This window comes from Cyanistes caeruleus, chromosome 17 (assembly GCF_971803275.1).
Source record: "Cyanistes caeruleus chromosome 17, bCyaCae1.hap1.1, whole genome shotgun sequence".
NCBI classification, from domain to species: domain Eukaryota; kingdom Metazoa; phylum Chordata; class Aves; order Passeriformes; family Paridae; genus Cyanistes; species Cyanistes caeruleus.
Genome location: NC_141717.1, coordinates 15,452,644 through 15,477,394, shown reverse-complemented (window position 1 = coordinate 15,477,394; position 24,751 = coordinate 15,452,644). Strand labels below are relative to the sequence as shown.

The 24,751-nt window shown below is 49.6% G+C and overlaps 2 protein-coding genes and 1 long non-coding RNA gene across 4 annotated transcripts; 2 read left to right on the top strand and 1 right to left on the bottom strand.

The window, feature by feature from the left end:
- Positions 1-45: 45 nt before the first annotated feature.
- LOC111936181 (uncharacterized) lies at positions 46-4,059 on the top strand. Its single transcript, XR_015277221.1, has 4 exons — positions 46-999; positions 1,576-1,658; positions 3,062-3,175; positions 3,883-4,059. It is a non-coding gene; the product is annotated as an uncharacterized LOC111936181 (long non-coding RNA).
- Positions 4,060-7,001: 2,942 nt separating this feature from the next.
- On the bottom strand, positions 7,002-12,267 carry GFER (growth factor, augmenter of liver regeneration). The gene is made up of 3 exons (XM_086853918.1): positions 10,830-12,267; positions 9,974-10,185; positions 7,002-9,299 (listed from the first exon to the last, which is right to left on the bottom strand). The coding sequence occupies exons 1-3, from the start codon at positions 11,061-11,063 to the stop codon at positions 9,137-9,139; spliced, it is 609 nt and encodes a 202-aa protein (XP_086710044.1). The 5' UTR covers positions 11,064-12,267; the 3' UTR covers positions 7,002-9,136.
- A 1,579-nt stretch (positions 12,268-13,846) lies between these two features.
- On the top strand, positions 13,847-24,544 carry NOXO1 (NADPH oxidase organizer 1). 2 transcript variants are annotated; one of them, XR_015277220.1, is made up of 9 exons: positions 19,527-20,712; positions 21,132-21,212; positions 21,320-21,383; positions 21,869-22,049; positions 22,287-22,468; positions 22,685-22,798; positions 23,249-23,366; positions 23,569-24,366; positions 24,420-24,544. XR_015277220.1 is itself a non-coding variant. In XM_023936992.2 (8 exons), exons 1-8 carry the CDS (start codon positions 20,647-20,649, stop codon positions 24,209-24,211), a joined length of 1,449 nt encoding a protein of 482 aa, XP_023792760.2. In that variant the 5' UTR covers positions 13,847-20,646; the 3' UTR covers positions 24,212-24,544. The 2 variants fall into 2 exon arrangements, 1 of the variants encoding a protein (XP_023792760.2); XM_023936992.2 differs by having other exon boundaries at positions 13,847-20,712; positions 23,569-24,544.
- Positions 24,545-24,751: the final 207 nt, after the last annotated feature.

The following is a 24,751-nucleotide window of genomic DNA, read 5'->3' as shown; positions in this document are numbered from 1 at the left end:
CACAGGCAGGGGTGGGGTGTCCTTGCAAGGGTCACCATCCCATGCCAGTGTCACCGGGCAATGGCAAAGGCTGCTGTGCTGTGGCCCTGTGAGCAGCTGGGCTGTTGGCGATGCCATGGCCTGGAGCACGAGGTCACCACGCTGCTCAGCTCACATGCACTGTGGACACTGAGCCCAGGATAAACGCCCCTTCTGTACCCAGACCCCCAGAAAGAGTGGCTGTCACCCTTTGGGGATGCTCAGAGGCCCTGCAGCCAGGAGGGCTCTCAGACCTGGCACAGGAGCTCTGGCTGCTCACCAGGACCAGTGGCCAGGAGCAGAGAGCAAGGTTTGGCAGCTGCTCTTTGCTGTTGCACATTCATAGCTGGTGCAAGAAAAGGGAAGTGAAAATGTTTGGGGCTGAGCTCTCGCTTACCTCACACATGGAAGGAGGCACCCAGAGCTACCACGGGACGGGCAGAGGCCAAGCCCCATCCCTGCTCCCTCCCCATGGGCAGCAGGAAGGAGGAAAAAGAAGAACCTTAGAGGGAAACCCTCGATTAGCTCGGAGGGAGTTCCCCCCGCGGCTCCAGGACCATGTCCTGAGTTGGTTTTCACAGCACCGCGATGCTGATCCCGGTTCCATAGATACCGATGCCATGACAACCCTGACATCATCCGTGCTCCAGAGCGGAGCTGCAGGGAAAGGCGCAGGGAGGAGGAGCACGCTGGCCCTGCTGGCACTGGGCTGTGGGGCTGGGGGCTTCCACTGGCCCCAGCACAGCCCCACTGCAGCCCCATTCCCCTTGCAGGGACCGTGCCACTGCCACAGCCCTGTGGGGCAGGTGTCACACCCCTGACACACACAGTGCAGTCACAGAGAGCAGGATTCCCGTGGATCCTGTTTCCAGCTCCTTTTGGCCCTTTTCAGCTTTGTCAGTCTGTTCTTTCTGGAGGGTTGGGATCAGGATTTAACTGTTGAAGCTCATAATGATGCCACGCAGTTTTTCTCAATTACAGGTGAGTCATGATCTCTCCAGGTCTATTTCTGACTCCCAGCAGGAAAAGCAGAATTCAGCCCTTCATTTCTCAGTGTCACCAGCTCAGTAACCAGCATATTTTTCTGGGCAAAACCGAAATGGCCATGAATTGGCCATGAATTGGTCCCTCCTGCTTTCTGCTGGCAGGATGGCTCCTGGAGCTGGCCAGGGATGGTACCCCAGTGCCAAGAGCATCATTGCCAGCTCATCCCTGAATTGCAGGTCAGGAACAAAGACCAAATTAACTTGAAGGGATTACCCGAGGTGTGATTTTCCATCAGCTTCAGCAGCTTAGAAGCAGCTGTTTCAGCATCCCCAAAAACCAGTTTCACGCTTTGGGAACAAACCATTCCAAACCCATCAGCCCAGTTCCCTGTGATGGAAGGGCTGTCCTGCTCCTCGAGGGTGGCCAGTGCCAGGGAGGCAGCGTGTCCCAGGACACTGCACAGGGAATCAGCTGGACCTCTGGGCTCTGCTCCTGCTTTTCTGATCATGTTGGGAAAGCGGCTTTTTCCTCCCTCTTTCTAAAACATCTTGCCTGGCTCATCTGTCCCAGCTGGAACAGGAATATTTTGGACAATGCAGAGCACAAGGACACTGCCTGAATCTTTGAGATGTTGCCCTACCATTTCTAGACAGGTCAGTGCTTTGTACCCTTCAATGTATGCCTGTGGTGCATCAGACATTGAGATCCTTGCTCCTAAACTTGTCCTTTCTTTGGGTTCATCCCCCCAACTTCTGCTGTGTGCAGTGTTTATACAATCATTGCCCACATCATGGGGTGCCAGTTTTCTTCTCCTGCTCCAGCTCAGGGAAGGCACAGGAGATATCTCCAGCCCACATACAAACTGTCTTTCTGTCTCGCTTCCTATTGCTGAAAATCAACAGATACACAGAGCCAGCCAATAATGGGGAAGGATATTGCACCTTCCACATTTTCCCCATCAAATAGAGAACAGCAGTGCTTGGAAATGGCATTTCCCAGAGGATTTGTTCAGTTTGAACAAGTTTTGTCTGTATTTACCGTTCCCACTGGATTTCAGGGACAGGGAACAAGGACAGGAAGCAAACAGAGCAGCACACACACAACCGCCCCAGAGCTGCCCATGTTTTTATTTTACATGAGTTTAATTAAGGGTAGTGGAAAACCTGCATTTGCTTTCTGCTTCTTCTGGCCATGCCAACTTCTTATCTTTGTCTCTATTACAAAAAAAACCCTCAGGTTTTCTTGGGGCTAAGTGGACATGACATTTTTTGGTATGTGGATGTGACAACTTGGAGGAGATAAGATGTGAAGCTTTCTCTTTCTTCAAAAACCTGTTCCAGTCAGTCCTACCCACTCAGCCAAGGGCTGTGATCAGGACCCTTTATGTACTGGGAGGGGCTCCAAGGTCTCCTTGGAGTCTTCTCTTCTCCAGGCTGGACACCCCCAGCTCTCCCAGCCTGGCTCCAGAGCAGAGAGGCTCCATCAGTGACCTCAAGAGATCCACGTTTTCCTTGTGTGTGGGGTCCCAGTGCTGGGCAGAGCGCTCCAGGTGGGAAAAGGGATGTGAAACCGCCTTGTTCTGGGAGCAGCTTGGAGCTGTGTGTTTGTGTGTTTGCAGTGAAGCAATCCCAGCTTGCAGGACACAGCCTGGCTGCAGTGCCCAGCCCCAGGGAGCTGGACAGGCTCTGGACACGGATCCCAGCAGCTCCCTGTGCTCTGAGCCTGCCCTGGCGTGGGTGGGAAAACAGCTTGTCCTTCCCATTCCCTGGGCACTTTGATAGATGCTGGTTTAGTTGTTGCTCTGAAATGCTTTGCTTGCTGTTCATTAGAGCTTGGCTGATGCTGCTTTCAGCCATCAGGAAAAGCAGAGTTGATGGGAATATTGAGAAGAGCTTAGAAGTCCATAGGGCCCAGTGGCAGAGAGAATGGGCTTCCTGATGAGCAATACCTTGCTATCACTAGAAAGCTCTTCATGCTTTCCACCCTTAGAGATCCAAAAATATCTGGAAGATCATTTATTAGCTGGTTACTCATCTGCTTGTGAAACGTTTCTCAGGTGGGATTCAGCTCTTACTGTACACAGACACACCCAGGACAAGTGTGCCAGGAAAAACTGTGGAAAACTTTGCTGACTGAAATCACCGAGGGAAGACTGGGAGAGCAGAACTCGGTGAGTTGAGATAGAAATGGTTTTGAACAGAGGAGTTGTTATCTCAGTGCTTGCATAAAACCCAAACTGAACCAAACCCCAAAGGGTTTCAAAACACCTCTCAGTGGTGCAGCCACGGCCTCAACGGCTCAGGAGAAAACTCAGCATCTGCTCCTCCAGATACGGCACAGCATCAAAAGTTTGGGGGTTTTGGCAAACCAGAATCTAATCTGATTCAGCTACTGCTCCCCACACTGGGAGGAGCTTGAAAAAGAGGAATAAGGTGTCTTGCTGTTCCCCAAACTGGCCTCCTTAGGGGCACCCTGGTGTGCTGGGGACGTGCCAGCCGATGTTGGTGTTTGTCACCGGTGAGCAGAGCTGGCAGGTGCAAGGACATGGGGCAGCTCAAGCCACACTGGATGTGAAGAGCTTCCACAACTCTCACTTGAGCTATTTTGCTGCCAAAATACACTGAAAATAAGAAAAGCTTTGTTCTTTAACTGAACGAGACCCTAACAGGTCCTCAGATCCGTGAGCAGGATGCGACCTGATGGAAAAGAGATTTGTGGGATGGATGGAGGTGAGGGATTTTATAACTGTGAACACTCTCAGGCCCAGGCTTGTGCAGCACAAGCACATTAAAACAGCCTCCCTGAAAGAGATTTTCATCTAAATAGGAAATACAGGAGAAGGCTGCCCTAACAGCTATTTTTAATCCCCTTATGCAGAAGTGGAATTGTGGCTGCAGAAGATGAAGTAACTTACCTGGTGTCTAGCAAGAAGCTTATGACTAAAAAAGAACTGAATTTTGATCTCTGGAGCCTCCAGCCCCGTGCTCTGGCCACGAGGACATTGGCTTTTGTGCCTTGTATATCTTTTACCCCATCTAAGCAGCAGAACATGAAGCACAGTCTCAGAATCCACTTTTTTTATGCACACCTGGATGGAAAAATCAGGGAAAGCCCAGCTTTGCCTGACCATATTCAGAATTTACAGGGCAAGTCTCCATCCAGCACTGGGATTTGAGCTTAGAGCTAAAGCTTGGTGTTCTGGGAAACATGGAAGGTTTTAGGGGCTGCATGAAATGGCTGGTGGGACAGACATTAAATTAACTCAGCTGTTTCCTTTCTCACAGATCTGCTAACCCAAAGCAAAATTCCCATGAAACTCCCTGGGATTTCTTCCTACCTTTTCCTATGCAAATCAGAGCAGGTGACAACAATGCCAAGGAAGTTGGGTCCCTCCTCTGGCTGTTCCATGACTGCTGCGTGTTCCCTGTACCCACCTCTGGTCTGTGCAGGAGCCCTGTCACTGTTACAAAATTATCCAGTGAAGTTAATTCACGCTTTCTAAACTGTTAATGACCAGAAAAAGCCAGAACATCTCCATACATCACCAGCTATGAGCTGAAGAACAGGTAGGAAATGCAGGAAACACTGTGCAGTGTTTTATTCTGCTTCCAAGTGCAGATTTCAGCTGCAGGCAGAGGAATAACACATCCCTCCTTTTGGTAATTACACAAGAGGACTGCACACTGGTTTGAAAAGTAACCAAAGGCACCAAAATCTCCTCCCAAAGTCACATGAGAGGGACGAGGATGAGGTAAAACATTTGGTATCTGGAGCAGTTTGGTCTAGAGATGGGTAAGAGGTGGAAAAGTCAAGGAAACACAAGGAAATACAGGGAAACACATGGAAACACAGGGAAATACATGGAAACACAGGGAAACACATGGAAACACAAGGAAATACATGGAAATACAAGGAAATACATGGAAACACAAGGAAATACATGGAAACACAGGGGAATACATGGAAACACAGGGAAATACATGGAAACACAGGGAAATACATGGAAACACAGGGAAATACATGGAAACACAGGGAAATACATGGAAACACAGGGAAATACATGGAAACACAAGGAAACACAAGGAAATACATGGAAACACAAGGAAATACATGGAAACACAAGGAAACACAAGGAAATACATGGAAACACAAGGAAACACATGGAAACACAGGGAAACACAAGGAAACACAAGGAAATACATGGAAACACAAGGAAATACATGGCCATACATCCTCTGTTGCCCTCTGCTGTTGGCTTGTTCAGATGTGAAGGGAATTTTCCCGGTAGTTCCCCATGGGAAGCACACTGCAGCCACGAAGAGAAGCCAAGGAGAGTCACAGGATGTGCTGGATGGGAGGGAAAACTGGGACCAGGAGGGAGCTGCTGGATTTGGAGTTCCCAGGAGGAAAAGCATCAGCCTGCACTAGCAGAGCACCTGGAAGTAGAGAGCACCTTTCCATAGGAAGCAAGGGCAGAACTGGGCAGGTCCCAGTGCCAGGGGCACTGTCAGGGTGCCAGCCCACACCAGCCCAGAGAAATGCCAGCAGAATTTCCAGGCAGGATCGGCCACCCCTCACCAGGACTGTCACATGCCAAGGGGAACACGGTGGTTTCAAAGCTCGTCAGCCTCGGGAGATGGATGATGCCTGTGGGTCCCCTGTTACTGAGGATATTCTGTCACTCTATTTGTGGAAATCTTAAAAGCAATTACAAATATTCAGGAATGACAGAAAAATCAGATCCATCTGCATTGTTTTTTTGGTTTTTTCACATGCACCAGCAGAGAGAAGGGCACCCAACCCCATTTTATCTTCAGCAAACAACCTTTGTTCACAGTTTTGCAGAAGATGCCACCTACCATCATCCCTCAGCTCCCTGCACTGTGATGAGCACCTGAACTGAGGGTTGGTCAGCCTGGAATCACGATTTGGTGTTCATCAACGCTTCCCTGTGGTGCCAAGGCTGACCCTCCCCTCCCTGGATTACAGTTTAACTGATTTGTCTCCATGCCATTACCTGTGGTTTGCTTTCCATGTTTTATTGCTTTCCTTATTACCCTACAAAATCAAGAGTTGACTTCACCTCACCTTGTTGGCTGTGCCTAATCCTGACTTCAAAGAATACTGGACAGCTCCTCTCCATCCTTCAGACAAAAGCTCTGAGCAGCCATTCCAGGAATGGAATAAAACCCCAACAAACCCAGTGCTTACAGAGAGGGGAAAGAAAAACCCTAAAAAATCCAAACCCTTCCATCTCCAAGCCTGTAAAACTCCAGCAGGAAGAATCTCCCACACTGCCTGGAACAGACTGAAGCAAAAGACAAGAGAAAACAAAGCAACTCTTGGGAATCCTACTGTAAACAGGAGCCTGCGTACACCCAACGCACTGCAAAGGAACAGCTAATCCCTGGAAAAATGTCAAAGGCACAGTGCTGCTTCTGCCAGCATCTGCAAGTCTGCCTGCCATCCATGGAACAGACAATTCCCACAGGCCTCCCTGCTCTTTGCTTACAAAAATAAAAAAAGAAGAAGGAAAAAAGTGAAGTACGGCTTGAATGCAAATGGTCCGTGAAAACAGCGAGGAATTTGGGACACTGCAAGGTTGCTCAGGTGCCTGTCACACAGCAGCAGCTCTCCAGCAAGGTCCCACAAGCTCCTTGGGCAGCACCTGCTCCTGACTCTGCTCTTCCTCATCTCCTTGGATGGAGAGGAAGGAGCTTCCCCATCCCAGGAAATGGGATTGCAAGCCCTGCCCTTCAGCAGTGCCACCCTGCTCCAAACCAGCGAGAGCTGAGCTGCTCCCAGCTCTAATGCTGCCCCTCGTGCTGTCAGCAAGTCCACAAATCACTGGGATCCCAGAAAAATTACCACTGCTCCTCATATAAAAGCAAACTCCGACCTGACAGGACCTGCTGTACAAATTCCTGCATTTTTGTTGGGCCAACAGAGAACTGCATCAATTCCACAGCACAAGAGGAAAGGACCAGGAGCAGAAGTGAACTCAATTGCTTTATTATTTTTACATCAACAAGAAATATAATTTGAATACAGAGATTTTTAAGACTAGATTTAATCAAGTGCAGTTAGTAGAGAATTGACAATTTTTCTGTACAGGAGTATGAGGACCTCCAATGGAAATTCCTTACCCAAGACTAAAACTTGTGGTGTAATGAGCAGCAGAACAAATTCCCCCACTCCTCACATGGTCAAGTCCAGAGAGGTGAGGATATGCCTGAGAAACAACTACATCAGAGCTCTTCTGCCAAGCCTAAAACATGAGAGAACAGAGTGCAAGCCCAGATTTTATCAAATGGCTACTTGGCAAAGATAGAAACTGCCCTAAAAGCATCTTGGCCACAGCTGGTGGCCTCATTTTTAGGCAGGATTTGCTAAAGAGACAGTCTCAGCTTGAAGGCTCTTCCCAAGCCCTGCCAGGACAGGACAGGCTTTTCCTCCTGCACTCCACCAGCAGCTCCCTGAAGCACACAGAGTGACCAGAATGTGTTGGATACACCCTCACTTCCCTCTCTGCACTCAGGGAGTGGACAGCTGTGGTGGGAGGCTCCTGTGTCCCTGCTGGTCCCTGACCCTGCCTGGCACATCCCAGGACTGGCCCAGGACAGTGCAACTCCCCAGCCTGGTCCCCTGCTAGATGGAGGTGACAAAGGATGGGACAGATGCTTCACCAACCTGCTCATTTACGCTGAAACAAATGAGGCAGAAATCTCATCATCTGCTCCGTGGGCGAGGAAATTGTCACAGAGAACAGTCGAGGGCAGATTGGAATGGAAGAACACAAAATCCCTGCTTTAGCACAACCAAACCCAGAAGGATTGGTGCCCACACCCCCAGCTGCTAAAAGTGTCCTGACAGAACTGAGTCAGTTGGGTCCTGTCTGCTAAAAGAGAGGGATGCAGCCCTTTTGTTGCTCCTCTCCCCTCTAGTGGATCCCAATGGGCTTTGTTTTGGGGGCTGACTTCATCACCAAAAGATAAAAAAAACCCAAGAGCTGGGATTTATTTGTTCTAAGAACCTCAACATGGTGATAGGGAAATTTTCTGAGCACTTTTAATAGCCTGAATGACACCTTGAATCACACTCATTATCAGCTCATTTGGGTTTGTGCTTAGAAATGTTACGACGTAAGTTCAGAAATCATAAAAATCCATAAAAAGTCTCATATTCATTTTACAGACCCGACTTTAAAGGACTTGACTGTGCCATAAAATATTAAAATGTGTCTCCAAAGGTGTTACTGGCTCTCTAACCACTAAGGAGCCCCAGGCACTGGGTCTCAGATAAGAAATGCCATTGCTATTTCCAGTCAAAACCTGCAAAAAAACCCAAAGGGTAAATTCACAGGTGTGCTGTGGGGCATGACATAAGGAAGCTCAATAAAACATGCAAGAGAACCTCAGCAGGAAGCAGGGAAGGAAAAAAGAACCTGCTGTTGTCAGGGTTTGTGCAAACTTCTCCCAGCCAGGAGTGCAGGAAGGGATGAGATCACAACCTACGTAAAGAACTTGAAATGATTTTGACTCTGTTTTGTCCTCTGACATGGTAAGTTGAAATACAAAACCCAAGTGAGAAATCTGGGCTCCATGATTTTAATGTTTAAATTAAATGTACCTGCCCTCAGGATTTTTACCAAAGGAATTGGATGCAAGAGTAACAATGTTATTAATTTGAGATCCTGGAAAGAGAAATCCAGGGTTACAGACTTGGCACAAAACCCAGCATGAGTTTTCTCTATCAGAAATTAAAATGACAATTAATCAGATGCATTTTCTAAAACATCAGGCAATACCTGTGGAGAACACCACTGTGTTCAGGGGAAATCAATTCTAGCCACAAAAATAAGCAAATGCCCCCAAAAATCAGGAAATGTCACAATGAAATGAGTTTGTCAGTGACCCAATCTCAGAGGTTTCTGGCAGCCTCAACCCCTCAGGTACCATTACTGCTACCACTTATCAAAATATCATTGGGATAGGATTTTCAGTTCTCCCTTTGGCATTGGTTCAGCTCTGAATCAGTCCCACACAAACAGAGTTACTGTCTCCCACTGTCCCTGAAGCAACTCCACATGGACTGAACTGCTCTGCTGGATTCCCAGAGCAATCCCTGCTGGTTAATCACAGCTCCCATCCTTCCAGCCATCCCTCCAGCGCTCATCCACACGGGAGCAGTCAAATTCCGACTTCCCCAGCTTCCTGTTCACTTCGTTGTGGAGGAGACACAGCCACTGGGAGAAGTTACTCCTGGTGCTCGTATCGGGTTGGTTTGTCCGTAATCTGCAAACAGAGAAGGGGAAACAAATGATTCGAAACTTCTGAGAAAGAAGCTGAGAGCAGCAGGAAACTTTATCATAGAATCCCAGAATGGTTTGGGTTGGAATGGACTTTAAAGATCATCTCATCCTAAGCTTCTGCCATGGGCAGGGACATCTTCTACCAAATCAAACATCTCAGCCCATCTCAGTCTTTGTCTTCACTACTGAGATTGCCAATACAGGGCATTTTTGAGAGTAGAAGAACACTTGTCTCCCGAAACCCAAATTATTCCAAGTCCCAACCTAATTCCACAACTGTTCACAAGCCCATTTTGAACCAGAAAACTCAAAAATCGCCTCAGGGTGGCTTTAGAGGCAGCACAGGACCCAACAGCATGAGGACAGGTGTTTGTTTTTTGAGTACGTGCATCTGTGATTGATGCAATAATGGAAGAAACCAGTTCAGGTAGCTACAAACCCCACGTGCAGGAAGAGCTGCTGATATGCAAACTAGCTGCTGCAGCCAGCACTTCTGGCAAGCCCCTCCAGCACAAAAATCTGCTGAGGCCACTCACCTTTCCCTCAGATCCTCAAAAAACCCGCTGAGGCCAGTCACTTGTCTTGAGAGCCTCAAAAAGCCCGCTGAGCAAACTCACCTTTCCCCAGATCCTCAAAAAACCCTGTGAGGCCGCTCACCTCTCCCTCAGGTCCTCTGCGCAGTGTTCGCAGGGGTAGAACTTGGAGAAGAGGTTGATGAAGTCCCTCATTTCCTTCTGCTGTGCCCCGGAGGGCCGCTCAGGGTAATAGGCGGCCATGGTGTGCAGGAAGGCCCAGGTGCTTCGGCCCAGCTGCTCACTGTCCAGGGGACAGTCCGGAGGGGGCTCCTTCTCCTCCGCGACCGCCACGTCCTGCAGAGGGGCAGAGGCGTGTGAGGGGACAGCGGGGTTGGTGGGGAAACAGCCCTTTTGTGCTGGGTGGGAAGGTGAGATGGGGGCAACAGGTCCTTCACATCCTTTCTGAGGACATGGCAGAGTCCCCCTCACACCTTCAGTCGGAACATGGCAGAGCCCCCCTCACACCTTCAATTGGAACATGGCAGAGCCCTCCTCACACCTTCCATCGGAACATGGCAGAACCCCCCTCACACCTTCAATCGGAACATGGCAGAGCCCCCCTCACACCTTCAATTGGAACATGGCAGAGCCCTCCTCACACCTTCCATCGGAACATGGCAGAGCCCCCCTCACACCTTCAATTGGAACATGGCAGAGCCCCCCTCACACCTTCAATCGGAACATGGCAGAACCCCCCTCACACCTTCAATTGGAACATGGCAGAGTCCCCCTCACACCCTCAGCCCCTCACACCCAGGGAGGAGACGGGGACCCCATTTCTATTCCCACTGAAGGGAACGCTGTCCCCGGCTCCTTCACACCCTGAAGGGAACACGCAGCCTCATCCCACTTGAAGGGGCAGGATGGAGGACTGAGGGAGCTGTGCAGGGACTGGGGGTCGCCAGGAGTTCCCAGGGGAGGCTCCTGCCGCGCCTCACCGCGCTGCCCGGGGCCGCCTGCTTCCTCTGCTCGCGGAGCCAGCTCTTGAAATCCGTGCAGGCTCGGCACGGCTTCTTGGGTGGCTCCCCCGCCGCGCCGTGCGGGACGGGGAAAGGGAAGGGGAAGGAGCCGTTGTCGGTGCCCGGGAAGGGCGAGGAGCCCCGGCCCGCACGGCCCTCGCTGGGCGCCGCCATGTTGGCGCCGCGGTGCAGGACGGGCCGGGGCGGCGCCATTCCCGCCCGGGCGCCGTGAGGGGGCTCGGAGCCGGCACACAGCCAAGTGCCATTTCTGGTGTATTTTTACTAAAAAACAGCAGCAAACTCTTGTGTTGAAATATCGTGTGTGAGGAGAACACGACACTCCCGCCCGTGCTTCCTGGATTTTCGTTTCACATCACCCCTTGGGTGTGGTGGGTCTGTGCTCACCCTCAGGGTGGGCACACAGATCCCTCTGCTTCCCCTCTGTGTGAGGAGTTCTGCCATGTCCCCTTAAGGGTGTGAGGGGCTCTGCCATGTCCCCTTGAGGGTGTGAGGGGCTCTGCCATGTCCCCTTGAGGGTGTGAGGAGCTCTGCCATGTCCCTTTAAGGGTGTGAGGGGCTCTGTCATGTCCCCCTGAGGGTGTGAGGGGCTCTGCCATGTCCCCTTAAGGGTGTGAGGGGCTCTGTCATGTCCCCCTGAGGGTCTCAGAGAACTGTTCCCCTCATACAGCCGTCCCAAATGAACACAAAAATACATATATGTTATTATAGGGTTGGGAGCATCTCTGATGTGAGACTGCAGGAGCTGGGCCTGCTCAGTCTGGAGAAGGGAAGGCTGAGAGGGGATCCCATCAATCCATACAAATCCCTCCCAGGGGTGGCAGAGGATGGTGCCAGACTCTGTTCAGTAACAGGACGAGGAGCAATGGCCACAAACTAAAACACAACTTCCACCTCGATGTGAGGAAGAAACTCTTTCCATGAGAGAGGAAAGAGCAGAGCCCTGGCGTGGCAGAGCCCTGGAACAGCTGCCCAGGGAAGGTGTGGAGTCTCCCTGAGGAGACATCCCAAACCCACCTGGACACGTTCCTGTCACCTCCAGGTGACCCTGCCTGGGCAGGGGGCTGGACTGGATGATCTCTTCCAAACTCCTCTGTTCTGGGATTCTGGGATGTGTAGATATTGTGTGCTCATGGCACACAGCAGCTCTCCTTCGTGCCAGCAGTGCTGATGGGCACCTCAGCGTTATCTCCAGCAGTGTCATACAATCAACAGGGCGATTTTATGGACAAACAAGTGGATAACTCCATTCAACTCATGTCCCTCTATAGCAACACACCCATATGAAGTTCTTCATGTTTTTAACATCTGTCACATGCTTGTAAATCCATACAGGAGGATTTTCCTCTTTCTGAGAGTGTTGGCACGTGTAACACCAGGGCAGGCGCTGCCTGGGAGTGGCTGGGCTCCTCGGGGTGATGGAGAGCCAGACCTGGTCCCAGGGCCTTGGTCTTGAGTGGACATTTGGTATTTCCTTTATTCCCAGAGAGCCACAGGTGTGTGAGCACATGAGGGTGGAGACCTGGGCAATGGTCCAGCCTGGCATCAGACTTTGGAGCTTGCTCTTTCATCCCTTGGAAACCTTAATTAGCTGTAGCCTTACAAAATTCTTAATAGAGGTCAGAGGGTGAAAACTTGGAGAGCAGCGCAGACTTGCTGTCATTCTTTTCAGCTTGATTCTGTCATGCTCTTAAAGGTTTGAGAGCCATAAGTCTCTTATCATGAACAATGTGAATTTTGTATCCACTTCAACTTTTCTCCTGTTCATCACCTGTAGGTCAAATGAAAAATATGATTATTTTGTTGAATGCAAACAAGTGTACATCCAAGATGGAGCTGGACCAAAATGTCACCTTATATATAAATATATATTTGTGATTTTTCTAACACATTGTGGTATAAAATGTATATTAGAAAAAGCATCATTTTAGAGAAATACCTCAAAGACTTGCCCTCAAAAATATTTCAACACTTGGTGTGTTTCATGTGGAAATGGTTGAGCTGTTCCTGCTCCGTGGAGCACTGAGCTGATGGTCTGGATCTCCATCTTGGGGTCTCTATTTACCAGGGCTCCTTTATTCTTATTTATTTGCAATTTCTTGGGAATATTTCTTTGCTGATTTTTGTGAGTGAGGATAAGACACGTGAGTAACTGGTAGGAACTGGTGGAATGGCTTTGTCTGAAGTTGTAGAAAACTATAAAGATAAATTTCACACGCAAAGGAAAGATCAAGTAGGGACAGCAACATTTTTATGTCTGTTTTCCTTGCCCACCAATAAATGTTTTAACTGATGCTCACGACCTTGTTAATTTTTGTAAAGTCAGGAAAAAAGAGGATGAGATACCGAGGGAATTTTCTGTAGAGCTTTATTGTTTGGTCTTCAGGCAATTAAATAGTTGCAGATGTTTCCAAGTCACAGCAATCTCCTGGTTTGACCACCAGCAGATTTTACTTCCTTGATAGTGATTTAATTTATCAGTTAAAATATCAGCCTTTTTCTTGAAAAGGAAAAAGCTCATAGCCTGGAAGAAGGCTGTTGGTTACAGAGATTTGTGCTCCACGTTGCTCCCTTCTCCCCTTTCCTGCTCAGCTCTAGGAGCAGAGCTGGCTCTTTAGGAAAACGTCCTCCCAGTCTTCTCCACTCACCTTCAGGTCCAGCATCAGCTTGGATTTCAAAGTTTAAAAAATGGAGAAATGCTCCAATTCAAGTCAGAGCAAGGAAATTCACTTTACTGACTCTAAATGAATCCAAGTACAGAGCCAAATTAGTTCCACCCGAAGGAAAGAATGTGGTGCAGAGCTGAGGAAGGATGAGGGGACATTCCCTCCTGCTCCCCCTTGGACAGCTCATCTCTCTGCTCCTAGCACTGATTTAGGAGCTGGAGTGTGCTAGAGCCTGTTACCAAACAAGCTCCTCACACAAATTAGATTTTGGGGAGGAATTCTTCCCTGTGAGGCTGGGGAGACCCTGGCACAGGGTGCCCAGAGAAGCTGTGGCTGTGCCTGGATCCCTGGGAGTGTCCAAGGCCAGGCTGGACAGGGTTTGGAGCAGCCTGGGGTGGTGGAAGGTGTCCCTGCCCAGGGCTCCTGGGCACAGGTGCTGCCAGCAAAGCTCCTCTTCTCCAGCTACCTGGAGTATCTGTGAGACTGGGCCCGCTGAAGTCACAGATGTCACTGAGATGTCATCTTCCTCAGAGCTGTGCCTGGGGCAGCTCAGGGAGTGATGACAGCAGTCACCAGGAAGCAGCAGTAAAACCATGCTGGAGAGAATGAGAGGCTGTGTTTGCCTTTCTCAGAGCTGTTTGATCTTCTGCTCTTACCTTTGCGCCTGCTAGATGAGAGCTGGGAATGGGCTGCTGACAGTGGGGCTTGGGGAGGGAAGAAGAAATGGGGCTGGACACCCTCCCCGCCCCTCTGAGCCCTGCAAAATCCATGGCACAGGGGTCCTCACAGTGGCCTTGAGCAAGGACAAAGGCCCCTGCTTAAATACAGCCCCTGAGCAAAGCAAGTGACCACAAGGAGGAGAGGAGACACAAGGGGAAATGATCCCGAGGAGGCTTCACACCACTCTTTCCCAGCAGTGTGACCCCAGGTTCCTGCAGGTTGTTCTTTATGGACTGGGACAAGGATTAATATTCTCAGAGCCTTCTTCATTTGGGAATTTAAACACCACTGAATATCCAGTAATTTATTTAAAGTTTCAAATGAGGCAACTGGAATAGGTTGTCCAGAGAGGTCCTGGTTGCCCCATCCCTGGAAGAGGTGAGGTTGGACAGGGCTTGGAGCAGCCTGGGACAGTGGAAGGTGTCCCTGCCCATGGCAGGGGGTGGCACTGGATGGACTTTAAGGTCCTTCCAATCCAAACCATTCCACAATCCTTTGATATTTTGGGGGTAAAAATATACCCTGTGTCTCTCAGGATCCCTTACCAAGTGTTTTTGTAATGGTTTTGTAGGTAGTTCCAGCTGAATATAACTGCTTCCCTCTGCAGGGGAATACAGCAGGAAGCTGTCTTGTATTTACACGTAAGAATGTGAGCCTAAAGTCTGACCAGTGATAAGCCAGCACCAGGAATTAGTCATAGACTTGTTTGAGAAATTACAGCCAACTAGGAAATAGCAACAACAACAAAAAAAAAGACATTTATTTCTAGGCAAGTGAATCATATTGATCCTCTCTGCTTGTGTACACAAACCTTATCACTTGCAAAATTTCCCAAAACTATGAATTTATCCCCTAGATATCAGGAAGGAGCCTGCAGCCCCCCTGCCAGGGAATGGGTGAGATGTTGATCTTGGTTCAGATCCATCCAGAACTGTTGAAATGTGTTCAGAACAGTCTGAAGTGTAAGACTGAGCACAAGGCACTGCCTTGCTTAAATCTGGGCATCTACACCAGACACTGAGTTAGTTCTTTTAAAGTTGGTGCCATTTTTATGTTTAAATTAAAATGAGAATCCATGAGTAATGGTGATGGCAGGGGCAGGGAGAAAACCAAATTATTTCTGCAGGTTGGTTCGTGGTGGTCCTGCTCGTGTCGTGCTCCAATCTATCTCCTCCTTCCCAGACCCACTCGGAGCATCCCTGGAATCAGTTCATCCATTCCAAGGATAAACACAGTAAAATTGGGGGTTCCTTTTGTGCTCTTGGAAAATTAAGCACAAAGTCTTCAGTGAGCAGTTCCTGTTCCTCTTGGCTTTGCAAAAGGAGAGTGGCCCCTCTTTTGGGGTGATTCCTTTTTCCAGAGGGAGATCAAAGGAATTCAACAGGAAATCTCCTTCAGTGGAGGAGGTTTTCCTCAGGTAACAGTTGCTCTGTTTGGACTCATCAAGAATAAAACATAAATGAAAGAACAGCCCCGTCCACATTGCTCTTCTCCCACCAGGCTTTTGAGTGAAGATTGGATCTGGTTTTCCCTGCTTTCTGAAGGGGCCAAGGAACACAAGTTGCTCTTTGCTCTGAAATATGAGTGGACTTTTAGCCTGAGCTCCTGGCGCAGGTGGAATCCCCAGGAGAGATAAGGCTTTGCATACTCTGCTCCTCGATGGCCTTGGGGAATGAGGAAAGGGAAAGAGTGGGATGAACATCTCTGACTAATCTGGAAGGAACAGAACGGTCTTATCTCCAATCAATTTACTATATTTAGCATGATGTAAGAACAGATTTTCCCCAAGTGAAAACAGTATTTCTCCACGTTCGCTGGTGCTTGCTGCGCTTCCTGTTGGCTGTACTGGTGTTGCTGGGATTTATCCCTCTGGATTTGGGAATGTGTAGGGCAGGCACTGCACAGCCTCAAACCCCCTTAGGAACTCCACCCTGCTTTTCTTCTCCCTTCACATCCCATTCCTGGGTCCCAGCACTTCCACACAGCGCTGGCCTCATGCCATGAACACATCAAACACCACTTCTTACAGAGAAAGTGATTCAGGGAACCTCCTCTTCTTGAAGCAGCTCAAGTTACATTCTCACCCTTTCTGGAAGATTCCCTCCTGAATCACACTTTTATCCTCTGCATAACCTTAGGAAAACATGTCACTTTTATAAAAGAACTATGAAATCGTTGCAACAAGTGCTTGGTAAACAGGAGCCCGTCCGCTGTGCGTGCCCCAGGCAGCGAGCAAACCTCCTGAGATGGGCACAGCTCTCCCTGGGCTGGGTGGGGCCATCCCAAGGGCTTTGCAGAGAAAATGACACCTCGGGAGTGAGGTTTGAGGGAGTTTGATGTGATTTTGGATCCTGAAATGAAGCTGCCTGTGAGGAGGGAGTACCCCCTGCACTGAAGAGGGATGAGCACCTTGGGAAGCTCCCGTGATGGAGAGGGAGAGAGCTGAGCTGCTGCCTGGCCTCAAAGGGTTACTGAACTGGGTGTGCCACAGAGAAATGCTTTAGTGCCTGCAGCAGCTGCTGAAATTAGAATGAAATTAAATTCTTTCTTCTGGATTAGTTACTGCAAAATCTCTCATCTCAGCCTGTGTGAAAGTTCAACTGCTTCCTTTGTTCATGAGGTGAAGGAGACTTTTGTCAACTCCGGTGTCTGGGTTTTCATTATTCTTCTTAAATAAAGGTCTGTTTCTCTATTTATTAAAACTCTAAAACCTCTCTGTACTTTTAAAATCGGCTTTTAGCATCTGGGCTTTTCATTAAAGGTGCTGATAGGTCATGTGTCATCACAGGTGACCTTCAAGAGCAGCAAAGGGCAGGTTTTGATCCTGAAGGTGAGTGAGGGAAAGCTTTTCCACCAGCTTTGTTCCAGGCCCCCCTTGGCTGTGCCCACAGCTCCCTTCTGTATCTCTTCCTCACAGCTGCAGTGTCCTGAGGGTGGTTTGAGGACTTTTCCTCTCTTTGCCTTTCCTATGCTGGCCAGAGAAGGAGAAATCCCTGATGCAGACACATTGTCAGCCATGAGGGGCACAGGTCAGCCCAGACAGGATTTCTGTGTGTGGGAATGATGTTCATAACACAGCTGCTCCTCTCCAAGCATTTGGGACAAGGCTATTTCTTGTTGGATCTGGAGAGGAGCTGTCTTTGGCTGCTCCTGAGCACCTGTGCACTCAGATTCTGCTTCTACTGGACTTACTCCTGATCCACACTGAAATGAAAAGCAAAGCATCAGTGTTCATTTGTCATGGAAGCTGATCTTGGAATGATCAGCCCTGGTGACTGTGGGGCCTTCCTGCAGTCTCTGGGCCACCTCCTTTGTCTTCCCAGCCGTGGGCAATTTGGGGCAGGCAGTTTGCTGTGACTCCCTGTGACAACACCTTAGTCCCCTGCCCTGACACAAACATGTTTCTGTCCCCAGAGCAGCTGTTTATGGCTGGAGTGATGCTCCTCGAGTGGCAGAGCTCCAACCTTGGTGGGGTGCAGGAGGCTCTCTTGGAGCAGACTGCAAAATTATGGGAGTCATTACGGAAAAATCCCGTGTTTTCTGCATCTTGGCAAAGCTGGGTTTGCACTCCTATTATTATTATTGCCTGTTAATTTATGATCTCTTTGGTACCTTGTAAAACAACTAAAGGAAAATTAAGTGCTGCCCTCAGGGCTGTGTAAATAAATATTGATGATGAAACAGCAGTGTCCAACAGTTCTTGCTGAGGCTCACTTTTTCTGGGCAGACCCCTCCTGCCCTGCCATTAATTATTACCCACGAGGAGGCACTGATTTATGCCAGGATGACACGGAAGCTGCAGAAGACACAAAGTAAAGTTGATCATGTCAGAAAAACAATATTTGTCTTGTTTTTTATGAGTTCAGATGCATCCAGCACAGAAGTGGAATTATGGCCTCTGCTGGTGGGTTACCCATCTTTCCCCACAGGAGCAGCCCTGGAGCTGTGGGGAGCTTTGAGGAGCACTGTGTCCATCCAAGGCCATCTGGCCCAGCCTCCTGCTTTTGTAGGTGGTGTCACTGCAGACGTGATCTGGCTCCTGAGGTCATTCTGGAGCAGTTTAGTGACATCACACTCGGCACTGCCAGGGCACCGATGCTGCTGTGGCAGCTGCAGAGCTGGGACTGAGCCCTCCAGGTGACTCCAGAGGTGCTGGTGTCTCAGAGGAGTGCCAGGCTTTTCCCCTCCCTCCCTGCACCTCAGTTCTGTGTCACAGTGACCTTCACTTCCACAAAACGTTTTCTCAATAACCAATTCTTGAGTTTTGAGCAGTTTTGCTCATATTTGGTTTTATACAACACTACTATCACCAGCAATCTCCCAGTCAGTCTGATCTTTTCCAGAAGATCAGCTCTCCAAACTGCATGGCTGCTCCTTCTGCCTCAGGTGACTTGTAAACCCCTGTGTAGCTTCACCTTCCTGTTGTAACATTCCATTAGATGTTTTCCACACCCCTTTTCTGCTTGAACTCCCTAAGAATGATGAAGCACAGCAAAGCTTTTGACCAAGGCTGTTTCCTACTCTTCTGTTTTTTATGGCATGCACAGATGGTGCTCTCTGAGCCTCCCCAGCCATCTCCTTGATCTGCAGCCCCTCCAAGGCTTTCCTTGTCTTTGGCTTTTCCCAATCAGAATAAACATGTTCCAACTTTTACATTCTTGGAAATACGTTGTGATTTGTGTTTGCTCTGAGACAGGAAACCAAGCCCAGTGCTTCACTGGGAGTCTTGGTCCCAGATGTTTCCAAGAGCCACTTCAGAGCCACGTGAGGGTGAGCTTGGCCCTGGCTTGGCTGCCAAGGAGAAGCCAAGGAGTGCAGGTTTGAGGACATGGAGTCAGCAAAGGGTTTTGGCACCTGAGAGACTGGAACTTTTCTAAATAAATCTGCTGGATGAAGTGATTTCCTCTCACTCCATAAAATCCTTAGTTTTTGATCTGGGGAGATTTACCAGCATGTGCTCTGGCTGGAGCCTTTGTAACAGAGGGATGGAGGGTCTGATTCCAGGGCTGTGGAGGGCAGGGAGCTGCTCCACATCCCTTTTCCACAGGGCAGCTCCTGTGTGGCTTCCTGAGCCAGGAAATGCCTTGGAGATGCTGTTGGAGAGATTTTCTCTCCAAAACCCACACCAAACCAAAGTGCTCTTTGGATAACTTTCCCTTTTTAATACAGGCCAGATACCCAGCATCATTAAATAAAATAAATAATAAAGAAATCAATAAATATCATCAATAAATAAATCCAACTGCAATAATCCCTCTTTCTTTGTCCCCAGAAACTGCCACCCTGCTGTGTGGGAGCAGCCTCCTGTGCCCGTGGAACACAAGCCGAGATCTTCCCGACTGTATTTTCCAGAAGGAATCTGGTTTGGCTTCCTGTTCCAGTTCTGGGGTGGAGGGTTTGATGGATGAAAAATCCCCTGTAGCTGTTGCTGAGGGTTTGAGATACCAGGTGTAGCTGGGAAATGAAAGGGAGGCACGGCTGAGCCTCTCAGTTTGGGTTCCAATAATGATAATGATAAAGATAATTACAGCCACAATGGTTCAATTGAGGCTTTATCAAAGAAGAGGCGGTTTGATCACAGGATTCGGGGGTTCAGGGAGAGGCCAGGCTGTCCAAGGCTGGAATTGTCTCTCCTGCTGTGCAGTGGAGCTGCCCTGGGAGGGTTTGGACACCTGGATGGATGCAGGGCAGAGCAGTCAGAGCTGAATTCCCATCACATATTTACACCTCAGGAGCTTTCAATCTTTTAGTTACATCCTGGGGATGTGTCTGTTCATAACATCGGTATCTCCGTGGAGATATTGATAAAACGCTCAGAAGTCTATTTAAAGTAACTCGGCAGGAGGGACAAAACAGGAAAAAAAAATATTTGCAACAAATATTACTCACGTTAAATGATGCCTGTGTTTATCTGTATTTTACAGCTCATGTTCTATATCAGTTTTTGGGGCCAGAGTGAGCTCAGCCCGAGCAATACAGCCATAAAATCCTCACGTGTGTCCCGGAAATATCTCGGGGCAGGTGCTACTGCCCCTGTGACCTCCTGTAACCAAACATCCCCGGCTCCCTTCCCTCCCTTCCCGGCACTGCTTGCTAAGGATGTGATAAAATAATCTGTTTTTCCTCCCTGTGTCCCGCCTGCAGCCGGCAGCATTTGCATGTTAAAAGCGGGGGGAAAGGTAAAAGGCACGCGGTAGTTTGCTAAATCACGGAATTTCTGCCCGGTGGATGGGCGGAGGAGGAAGCTCGGGAACATCTCTGCCCTGCCTCCTGCTCCAGGGTATTTAACCTCGGCAGGCAGGGCTGGAGCAGCATCTCTGCTCCCTCCAGCTCTCATCCTTCCCTCTCACATCCCCCCTGCTCCCTGCCAAGGACGAGCAGCGCTGGGGAAGATGAGCTGCAATAGGTACCCCGTGGATGTCAAAGCTGTCGGCTTCATGCTGTGCAGAAAACAGAAGGTACTTTATTTTTTTTTTATTCTTTTGTTTTGGCTTTGTTTTCTTCCTTAAATATCATTTACAGATTGGGAGGTTAAAGGATTTGGAGTTATTCTTCCAGGGATATGTTTGATTATTCCCCGTAGTATTGGGATTGGAGCCGAGGGGTCTAGGACAAGGGGACTTGTTTTTTGATGGGGTTCCAATAGCTTGTGTTTTGCTTTCTTTCTGTCACAGCACCATAAAATTCTCCTGGTTTCAACAGTGATTATCCATTTGGAGTTAGGAAATTAAGGAAATATTTTTGTAGGTTTACTATTTAATTTTTTAATGTGACATTAAAAGCCTCAACTAAACCACAGCAAATGCTGATTGCCTGAAAGCCTCCAAAATCGAACATTGTGATTAAACTGCTTTTCTTTTCCCTTTTCTTCTCCCAGAACTACATGATGTTTGTGTCCTGGTCAGATCAGAACAACATTCTCATCTACAGGACATTTGAAGACTTTAAGAAATTCCATGTAAGTGACTTTTTAATTCCTCAGATTCCACGAATCCCGTCCTGGGGATGGGAAGGAGCCCAGCCATGGGCTGTGAGGAATCACTGTTTTCTTCTCCTTGCTTTTAGAAAGAGCTGAAGAGAAAATTCCCCACTGAGAGTGGGTCACTGAGGAGTTTACCCAGGTTTAAAGGTAAGGACAAATCTCTGATGGACCAACAAATGAAGAGTGATCAGGGACAGTCATGAGCCATGGCACAGACTGAAACCTCTGAGTCTGACCTTCCTCTGCAACAGATCTGGGGCTCAGTCCTGCTCCTCCCACGGCACCACTGAGTCACATCAGCATGTTTGGGTCTAGTACAGACTTAAAATGACCCAGAAAGGCTTTTTTAATAATAGCTGCACTTGGCAAATTAATGCTACTCTTCAAATATTGACCTAGAGCTTCTTGAAACTTTACATGGGGGAAAAAAGGGAGAAATTTTAGATGTTAAAAAATCGTATCAAGAGCTGTTAAAAATGACAGGGAGGCAAGGACAGTGACTTTGTATAGTTTGGGCTTGGGCAGGAAGGGTGGTGGGTGAGGGCACCCCTTTGTTCAGGGGAAAAAATTCTGCTCCCAGGGATCCAGATCCATTGCTGCCCTATCCCAACAGTGCCCTTGTTATTTTGAAGGTATAACTATGCAGCAGAGAAAGGGTGGGAAGCTGAACAGGTGCCTGGAGATCCTGAAACTGCTGGAAACGTATTCCCAGGAGCTGCTGAAAACCGATGTGAAAATCTCCCGGGGTGAAGAGGTGAATCAGTTTTTCAAGGCACAGACTCAAGACCTTGATCCCTCCTTCCCTGAAAACAGGTATGAAATATGAGTTGCATTTTTTTGTTTGTTCATGAAACAGCAATGCTATGGGATATGGAGAGAGGGGAAACACCAGTTCCACTTCAGGCCAGTTCAGCTGGATGCTTCAATCCAGGTTCATTTTGTTTCTGATGCCTGAAACTTTTCTCAGCCTACTGCAGAAACGATTTTACCAAAATCAGTACTAAACTCAACCTTTCACATGAATTTTTGACATGCCCCTTTACTTTTCAGTGTTGTGATCATGCCATCAGTATTCAGAAGGGAGAAGAACCCCCAGCCCCTCTCCATCACCCTCCCTCAGGCGTCGCAGAGCTACCGCTGCATCGAGGCCTTTGAAACCAAAGACACAAAGAACAAACCCTTCAGAGTGGCTCAGAAGGAGATTGTGGAAGTGCTAATCCAGGACATGACTGGTAGGTTTGAGAGGATTTGGTGTCAGAGGTGGATGGGCAGATGGATTCATAGCTAGGCAAATGCTGAGGTAGTGTCAGGGGTTCAGGTGTTTGCACATGTGGGCTTACCTGGAGGACAGTGAATGTCCCTCCTGTCTCTTGTGTCCCCTGCCCAGGGATTATTGTCATGTCTTGACTTGCAGGCTGTCAAAATCTGTGTGTTTTTCCTCTTTGTAGGCTGGTGGCTGGTGGAAAATGCAGACAAGCAGATAGCCTGGTTCCCAGCCTCGTACCTGGAAGAGCTCGATGCCTATGAGGACATCCAGAATGACTTCAGCTCAGATGAGGAGGGTAAGTCTGTTCCTCCTTCAAAACATGAGTTCTGCAAAACCCCACCACTTTACCACTGCCTGGAGACCCTGCCTGGACCTCTGACTCTTCTGGTTGGCTCTGTCACCACCCGTGGGTCATGGAATCATGGTTTGGGTTGGCAGAGAGCTTAAAGCCCTTCCAGTTCCAACCCCAACACCTTCCACTGTCCCAGGCTGCTCCAAGCCCCATCCACTTGTGGGCACTTCCACGGATCCAGGGGCAGCCACAGCTTCTCTGGGCAACCTCTTCCAGGGCCTGCCCAGCCTTTTTGTAAAAAACTTCTTTATATCCAACTTCCATGGATCAGATTAGGGTCCCTGAGCAAACCAGTCACTCTCAGGGACAGCTGCCCTGCAGCTGGGCTGGTCTCTTACAGGAATCGGATCATTTTCTCCACAAGGCAAATCCAACCTCTTCCTCTCTCTGCAGGCAGTCTGTACTTTGTGGTGCAGGCCTACGAGGCTCAGAATGCAGACGAGCTCTCGCTGAACCAGGGGGTGGTTGTGGAGGTGCTCAGGAGATCCCACAATGGCTGGTGGCTGATCCGGTGAGGAGCCTTTCCCAAAGTCCTGGTTCCTTGCTGTTCCTCCCCGTGTGGGACGCACAGGAGCCCCCTGAGCTGGATGTCCTCGCCTGGGGACGCTTTCCCCCTCCTCACACCCCACGTACAGCAAGGACCCGCTTCCCCAAGTGCTCCCTCCCCTCAGCTGGCAGGCTTTGCTCAGTGTTCTTTCCATCCCTGCCCTCAGGTACAACGGCTGCACTGGCTACATGCCCTCGCTGTTCCTGCGGCCCTACCAGAACCCTCACCACAAGCTCCAGACCATCCTGAGCTGTGGCCCCGAGGCCTCCACACCGACCGTGCAGCGAGCAGCGGGGCCCCGGCCCGGCCCGGCCCGGCAGCAGCGCTCCCCGAGGGGCAGATCCCGCTCCCTGCCCAGGGCCAGCTCCACTCCAGAGCTGGATTTGGACAGCTCCTCCCTGAGCTCAGCGGGCAGCAGTGATGGGGACGCCCGGCTGGCCTGGAAAGCCGACTTGTCGCGGTCGCTGCCCGAGGTGGAGCAGGCCAGGAGCTCTCCTGCCCCGAGGCACGGCCTGGCCGCGCTCGGCAGCAAATCCCCGCGCCTCAGCACCAGGGACAGGAACGACTCCGGCTTCGTGGAGTCCCCCACAGCCGAGCTCAGCTCATCCCTCGCTGACCCTGAGCTGGCCACGGCTGTCCCCAAGGTGCCAGCCCGTCCCTCGGCCCACGAGATCCTGCAGCGCTGCAGCACCGTCACCAAGCGTGCCGTGCAGCAATCGGCTCCCCTGGCAGCCCTGACACCCCCAGCTGGCATTGGTGTCCCTCGGGAGGGGACAAAGGACAGCCCTGACACCCCCAGATCCCATTAGTGTCCCTGGGGTGGGGACAAAGGACAGCCCTGACACCCCCAGATCCCATTAGTGTCCCTGGGGTGGGGACAAAGGACAGCCCTGACACCCCCAGCCAGCATTAGTGTCCCTGGGATGAGGATAAAGGACAGCCCTGACACCCCCAGCCAGCATTGGTGTCCCTGGGGAGGGGACAAAGGACATCCCTGACACCCCCAGCCAGCATTAGTGTCCCTGGGATGGGAACAAAGGACAGCCCTGACACCCCCAGCCAGCATTAGCGTGAGGTGTTTGTGTTGTTTGAATTTTATACATTTGTGTCTATGAAATAAAATAAATGTAAATATCTCTGAAGCCTGCTTGTTTTATGCTTTACAAATTTGCTATTTGAGGAATTTAAATTGTGTTTCACTCCCTCCCAGCTGCTAAATTTGGGGTGAGATCTCTTCCTTGTTCCAGGCTGCTTTGCCCAAGCAGGATCCTGGCTCCATGAATCCTTTAAATCCCAACTGCTTGTTGGGATTCTGCCTTTTTATCCCAGACTAACTGCTGTGAGCCTAA

Excerpts from the sequence above, each read along its gene's own strand:
- GFER (XM_086853918.1), bottom strand. The coding sequence starts at position 11,063 with ATGGCGCCGCCCCGGCCCGTCCTGCACCGCGGCGCCAACATGGCGGCG. Across the intron at positions 10,186-10,829 it reads AGGCGGCCCCGGGCAGCGCG|GACGTGGCGGTCGCGGAGGA; the intron begins GTGAGGCGCGGC and ends GCCCCTCTGCAG. Across the intron at positions 9,300-9,973 it reads GCAGAGGACCTGAGGGAGAG|ATTACGGACAAACCAACCCG; the intron begins GTGAGCGGCCTC and ends CTCTGTTTGCAG.
- NOXO1 (XM_023936992.2), top strand. The coding sequence starts at position 20,647 with ATGAGCTGCAATAGGTACCCCGTGGATGTCAAAGCTGTCGGCTTCATG. Across the intron at positions 21,384-21,868 it reads GAGTTTACCCAGGTTTAAAG|GTATAACTATGCAGCAGAGA; the intron begins GTAAGGACAAAT and ends GTTATTTTGAAG. Across the intron at positions 22,469-22,684 it reads GCTAATCCAGGACATGACTG|GCTGGTGGCTGGTGGAAAAT; the intron begins GTAGGTTTGAGA and ends TCCTCTTTGTAG.